The sequence below is a fragment of the Glossina fuscipes genome, unplaced genomic scaffold (assembly GCF_014805625.2).
Source record: "Glossina fuscipes isolate IAEA_lab_2018 unplaced genomic scaffold, Yale_Gfus_2 105126, whole genome shotgun sequence".
NCBI classification, from domain to species: Eukaryota; Metazoa; Arthropoda; class Insecta; order Diptera; family Glossinidae; genus Glossina; species Glossina fuscipes.
This window is the reverse complement of record NW_024005572.1, coordinates 1-7,134: the sequence shown is the minus strand read 5'-3', so window position 1 is coordinate 7,134 and position 7,134 is coordinate 1. Positions and strand designations below refer to the sequence as shown.

The following is a 7,134-nucleotide window of genomic DNA, read 5'->3' as shown; positions in this document are numbered from 1 at the left end:
GGTTTAAAATAGACCCACCTTTTAAGTTTATATGCCCATCTCTCCGCCTGATGTTTGTCCAAGTATGTTTAACTTACAGGTCGCAATTTTTGAGGTATTTTGATAGATTTCGAAACACTGGCCAAAAGACGAACGCCATTAAAAATTATTCAGATCGGTCCACTTTTAAGACTGCTCCCCTTACACCGCCTTCGTTTGAAAATTGTAAATTTCAAAATATTTCGACAAATCTCGCTGTGTAATAGTATTTTGACATTCTAAACCGGTATAAAAAATAGGGCAATTTTTTGAACCCCATCCCAAATAATCGTTTCTAGGAAAACTGAATCTTTATATGGCAAAAAAGTATAATTTTTAACATTTCATGATGAAAGTTACCTGATAACACTAAATTGACAAGGAGTCAATCTTACCGAAATTGGGCCACGGAGGTGTACTTTTTGGATACCACCGCAACGAAGGATTCCCAGAAAATTTAACCTTTTATATGTTAAATGTTAATATTTTATGATGAAAATTTGTTCATGGTTGTAATTTGACATAATAGTTAAGTGGATCAAATTCAAGCCGCATGGGTCTATTTCTTGGATCCCACCCCTTGTAAAAATTTCTCATGAACCGTAACCGTTTCAAAAAAACAAATTGAATTTTTAATATTTTATGATGAAAATTGGTGCATGATAGTAATTTACCACAAAAGTTAATAGCAGCGCATCGGATCATATAGGCCTATTTTTTAGGCAAAAACGTTTATAGGGGTTATAGTGAAATGCAAGCTCTTTTATGGAGAGAAAGCCTACTTTCAAGTTTTTTATGACGATGTAATAAAATTTTTAGGAAACATCTTTCAAAACACATGCGTTTGCATGAAAATGATGTATAGTTTTTGATGTACTATTGCTAAAATGAGTGAGTAAATGCACTAGGCAAAGTGATGTGGGGTATCTAATTGTCGATCTTCCCCGGCTATATTCTTGTTTTGCCTCTTGAAATAAGCAAAAATTTATCTTTTAGGGTGATTTCTAAAAGTTATTAGATATTTGCAAAAGTTCTGATCATTTTTTTAACTTAAAAAGGCATTTATTGAGATAAATTGGTACAACGCGTATTAATCAAAATATTTTCTATAATTTTTAACAATATTTGTGACGACATGACGATATCATGACGAAGGAGCTTATATTGGTTCGGCAGCATTCTAAACAAGCTAGGCTGCACCGATCTGAACAAGTGGTAATCAGTAGCCGTCATCCGTAGTAAGTGTGCTGGGCGTGGCAGAACTAACAATTCGACAATTGTGCAACAAGTTGAAATCAAAACCGATGATGGAGCAGCATCGCCGTAAGCCTCTGCACGTGTATGGTGAGCTTCGCCAACAGGTTACACAACAAAAGTACTGAATTTGGAAGAAGAATTTTGAGCGGTCCGTGCTTAGAGTCGGCGTACGCTAAATAAGTCAACAATATTAAATGAGAACTTGTTGTTTGGAAGGTTGTTATAGAGGAAGGACAAAACCATCGATTTCAACCTCTATGTACACTGGTATTTTCCATTTATTTATCATTTTCTCCGGTACAAACCGCTGATCAAAATTTTTGCAAACACCTAATAATATATTTTCTTAACGAGAGTCGTTTCAGTTGATAGATCATTATACCACTTCGTATGGCTGAATGCAGCACTACGGTCTTAAAATAGACGAAATTTTTGTTACATTGATTTAAGCTTGTGTCTTCGATGTCCGTCCATGTTTTTTTGTGCTTAAGCTGCAGCTAGCAAATTTTTGTGAAAGTGTTTTGAAATTTAATACATGTCGCATACATACATACATTTGATGACCGGCCTTTCCCGACCGCAATGATTTCTTGCTTGATTTTCGTAATCCCAACGTTCATAGCAATTTTTAAATTCTCTGCAGTTTTTAAGTTGTTGATGAACACGTTTGCAAGTTCCGTCAGTTATATCCGACTTTTTAATTAAAAGCTGAAAATTTGTTTAGACGCTAGTTTAATGAAGTTTAGACAACATGGTAAGGGTATAATGAACATTTATTAGTCATCCTTTAGGTGTGAATGCGAGGTTTTTTTTATTAACGGTTGTTAATTCACGGCACTAGGGATAATTGCAGAAAACAATATTGTTACTATATGCTTCTAACGTCTTGCCTCCATAAATTTTATTTAAGGAATTATTATTCATATGTTGATCGAATGTTTTTGGACCTTGTTTTTTGTTAAGGATCGTCGCAATAACTTGACCGCTTGAGCGGGATGAAACTGATGCTGCTCTATTAGAATTAGAACAGGTTTACGCGAACAAAGCGAACGACAATAGAACGCCATTCAATGTTTAATTTTTATTTCTTTGTAAAGAACTTTATGTAAAATACAATACAATACAATGTTATAATTATTATGTATGTATGCAATAATGTATCATATAATTATGTGTAAGTAGAATGAATATATATATTTTAATATATATATATATATATATAAATTTATACTCCTTTTAGTATAACCATTGCTGTTACTTAAACTACGTTCTCTTCTGTATGTAAATTGTTGTTCGCACGTGCACGCGCGGGTATCTGGCTGTTTATAAACGCTCGTAGGCCATCCTTACGGTTCATTTGATTTCCTTCCTTCCATCTTCTACCTTTTCTCGAATCAGCGAATTCATTTTGAGGAAAAAGTTAAAATATTAAATATGAGCAATATTAAATATTTTAACTTTTTTTCTTCTCCATCTATCTTCTCATAGACGGATTCAATGACATATAGGGCCCATAAGTATACATTGTATTTTGCTGAGCGGCTCTCTGTATAGCACAAGCGTCCTGATATTGAGATTGCATATTCACTACACCCATTTGCATCGGTATTTGCGAATTGGGATAATCACTGCTCGTGGTATAGCCAGTCGATGCTCCTTGCATGCGATAACTGTTAATGCTATAAGGAGCCATTAAATTGGGCGTTATGTGCACGTTAGTCGGACGACTGGTATTGGGCGAAGAGGCCGACGGTGACGAAGAAATATGTTGTATGGGTGCTGAAGCAGTATTACGCACCGAACGACTTATGCTTTGCGATGTTGTTGTTATGGGCGCAATATTACCCGAATAATATTTATGATATTGTAATGAAGCCATCTGCGATTGGAGCATATTTGGTGAAGTGTTTAAATTGCGATTTTGTTGCACGATCAAATGGGGAGGTGGTGTCATGGAGTTATTGGTCAGCCCATGCTGGGGTGGAGGCGTCATATCCACTTGACCAATAGGCGATGTATTACAAGGTGCTATTTCCAAACCGTTGGTTAGCTGTTGCAACCGAGATAAACTACTTAAATTGCCAACAACAGCTGGCGAGCCTGCTTGAGCGCTTGGCAATGATTCGGCTCTAGGGGCTTGATGTTGCGATAATTGGTCGTTTGTTGAACTGGCAGCTGTTGATGACCCACTTGATGGTAACGAAATAGGTACGCGAGCCGCGTTGTTCAACTCATTTGATGTTAAATTATTTTGCAAATAGAAATTATTGACGACAGCACAGGAAGGTGAAGGTTGCTCGACTCGTACTGTACCGCCTGTGCCATGTGAATTTATTGAATTATTTAGATTCATGCGTTGCTGTATAACCGCTGGCATTGATGAAATATCGTAAGAATTTGACGTATTGGTTGGATAATTTTGGCCTAAATGGGATATGTAAATATTGTCGGAGCTCTGCATATTCTGATGGTGCGCATGCGCATTCAATTGGGCAAATTGTATGTTATGTAACTGCTCTTGTTGGCTTTGCTGCTGTTCGGCATTTGATTGATTAGCATGATTGGCCAGCGCCTGTTGTTGCTGTTGTTGGGACAAATTATTATTTAAAGTTTGTTGCTGCTGCTGCTGCTGTTGTTGTTGTTGTTGTTGCTGCTGCTGTTGTTGCTGCTGTTGCTGTTTCGACTGCCTATGAGAATTGGCCGATGAAGCATTACGCATTAATTTTGGTGTAGAAGATCTTTGAACTGATCCTGTAGCACTAGCGCTATTTTCATTCTGCAAATAAAAGAAATTTGTAATAACAACTCATTGAGTAATTGGAAAGTAAAATAACACAAATTTCTAAAAATCTAAAGAAATGAACGAAAATGTATTATTTTAACACTAATTGAAATAATTACATTATATTCTTTACGCTGATATGATACACAACTACATAACTTTATGTAAGTATATATCAAAAGGAATACTGCTCACTAATTCAGTAGCTATACAATCAGGTTAAATTAGCTCGCGACTAATGTCTAATTGAACTTTCAACAAACGAATCCGCGAATTGCTTATTGACATCAGACCAAACTCAAAAATAAAACCGGTTAAAACTTAATGTTTCATTGGTAAGCAAAATAAACTATGATAAAATAAATTTTTTAAAAAATTTTTTACGTAAAAAACAACAATATAACCAATGAAGGTAACAGGAGCCTCGTGCGTTCGGAGAGAAGCGAGAATTCTGGAAATGATGTCTGTTGTAGAATCACCAAAGGGTTTGTTCATTTTCAATAAAGGACATTTGGAAAAGATATGACCGAAGGAAAGGGAGATATTACCAGAAACAGATTTGGGAGGTTCACTTTACACAAATTAATATTTAGTATTGAATATTGAGGAGGAGTATTAAGGTCTTATTCAAGGCGAGCTAGGAAAATCCATCCAGATCGGGTAAAGAGATTATTGTAGTCTGGCCTGTTAATAGTAAGAGGATTGATGCCTGGTTTATCCTTAATTTATTATCCTGTAATTATTTGCTTATCTTTATTAAAATTCACAGTTTATTATCTGCTGAGTTAAGCATATAAACCCTGCGCTTGCACTTTATACAGAATTTTATTATTAAACGGAACTAATTCAATGCGTTTTTCAATGCACTCTTTCTGTAATCCTGCAATCCAAAGACGAACTAAGAGAACAAACATGGGACGGTACAAATTCACTTGCACCAAACGCCCAGTTTGAAGCGCAAGCAACGAAAACATATTTTAAAATTTTGAATTCGAATAATGTAATTAAAGCCTGGTGGTCTACTTAGGACTAAAACATAATTTCGCTCGTGTTTGTTTCTCTTCTTACCTGATTTATTTTACGATTTTGTTGTTGCTGCGAACTGTGTTGATTACTTGCCATATTATTTAGTGTCTGTCCCTGATTAATATTCATACTACTTTGCTGTTGTTGTTGTTGCTGCTGCTGCTGCTGTTGAATATGCGGGGTATGTATGGCCATATGCATCGGCGTATTGTTGGTTTGATTCTGTAAAGAACAATTGGAGAATTGTTGGGGCTGCTGTTGTTGCTGCATATGAACTGTCGTGTTAGCGGCTACCACATCGGAAGAGTTTTGCGTTATGTCGCTTGCAATACTGGCTGGGGAATCCATGCCCATCGGAACACTTAGGCCGCACTCATAATGATGCATATTGTTATTGCTATTGTTATTGTTATTTGCTGATGAGCTTTCATTATTATTATTACTATAAACCATAGGTGATGTCATTTCAGGCGTAACAGTAGTCGTTGCAGCTTGTTGTTGAGAAGGATTTTGTGTATTATTCGAGGATTTCATTTTATTATCATCACTCGTATTCGATGCTGACGACGTTCCCGTGGAATTATTTGCATTGTTTTGATTGATATTTTGATCGTTCTTCGATTTTTGACAAGCTGCCTGCTGTTGCTGTTGTAAAGATGTTAACACACCAGCTGCTGCTGCCGCGGCCGCAGCTGCGGCAACGTGCTGAGCCCCATGATATTTGCTCGACGAAGTCTGCTGATTGGTCATTGATCTATTCTTTTGCCCGCTATTATTATTGTTGTTGTTAGTACTTTGATTGCCGTATAATGGATTTTGGCCGGTATTATAACTGCACGACGACGATGATGTCTCATCACGCATCTGTAATTCACTGCTGCCAGTGGCGCTATTATTGTTCAGATTTTTCATCGTTTCTTCTTTTTTTAGTGGACTTGTTTTACGTTCTGCTTTCAATTTTTCTTTACTATGATGATGTTGTTGCTGTTGCTGGTGCTGCTGTTGATGTTGTTGTTGCTGATGCTGCTGTTGAATATGATGAGCTTGCATAGCTAAATTAGCCGATTGATATAAATTATGATGATTGTAAATATTATGAAATTTATTTGAATTTTTCTGTGCTGCAGCGTCCAAGTGTGAAAGATTATAACTGTAATAATCCCATTGCCAATATTGCGATGTGGGATAATTGGGCAACTGATTAATCTGAAATTGCGGAGCTATTTTATTTAAATCAATTTGATTGGTTATATGCTCGGCAGGTTTGAAATGCAATTTTTCATGGGCGGCAGCCGCTGCGGCAGACGAAGTCATGGTTTGCAGCATGCGATCTTCTTCTTTGATTTGCAAGGAACCATGAAAAGCTTTTAATGCCTGCGTTTGGGCCATTAACATATTCTGTCCTTGTTTCTCGCGTGTCGATAGGCCGTGTAGAGATTTTTGATTTTTCAATTCAGAGGTGGACTTGGAAGGCTCCGATTTGTCCTTTGACTTTTGCGATTTAGTCTGTTTGGTATCATGGACGGATTTTTCCGGATTCATATTTAAACCAATGCTTCCAACATTTCCATTACCACTACTCAAGGAAGAAGAAGAAGACAGAGGAGTGCAAGTCTTTTCTGAAGTGGTCTCATTAGACGACTTTTCAGTTTTGCATTTCACATACTTTTCAGTTGAAGTTTTCGGATTAACAGATGTTGAACTATTTTGATGATGATGATGAGAATGGTGGTGGTGATGGTGCAGCTGCTGTTGTTGATGTTGATGATGGTTTGATGACTGATGCGGCTGCTGCTGAGTTGTTTGCTGATTTTGTTGTTGAACACCTGTGGGTTGCTGCTGTTGCTGCTGCTGTTTATTCAGTTGCGCTTGTATAACAGCTTCGCTAATTATTGGCTTAGTTTCAATGGGACCGGCAGCAGTTGCTGCAGTGATCACTTTGGTGGGACTTTTTGTAATGGTCGAACTTTCCTTTTTGGTTAACTGAGGTTCTACTTTTGGTATAGTGATTTGTGGAGGCTCAACCTTGTTTTGATTACTAACAACGCCTG

At 37.0% G+C, this 7,134-nt stretch overlaps 1 protein-coding gene across 1 annotated transcript; it reads right to left on the bottom strand.

Moving 5' to 3' along the window:
- Positions 1-2,579: 2,579 nt before the first annotated feature.
- On the bottom strand, positions 2,580-7,128 carry LOC119644271 (probable serine/threonine-protein kinase tsuA). Its single transcript, XM_038043809.1, has 2 exons — positions 5,126-7,128; positions 2,580-4,051 (listed from the first exon to the last, which is right to left on the bottom strand). The coding sequence occupies exons 1-2, from the start codon at positions 6,623-6,625 to the stop codon at positions 2,750-2,752; spliced, it is 2,802 nt and encodes a 933-aa protein (XP_037899737.1). The 5' UTR covers positions 6,626-7,128; the 3' UTR covers positions 2,580-2,749.
- Between the last annotated feature and the right edge of the window lie 6 nt (positions 7,129-7,134).

Coding starts and splice junctions, on each gene's coding strand:
- LOC119644271 (XM_038043809.1), bottom strand. CDS start 6,625: ATGAATCCGGAAAAATCCGTCCATGATACCAAACAGACTAAATCGCAA. Junction 4,052..5,125: donor AAAATCGTAAAATAAATCAG/GTAAGAAGAGAA, acceptor TTTTATTTGCAG/AATGAAAATAGCGCTAGTGC.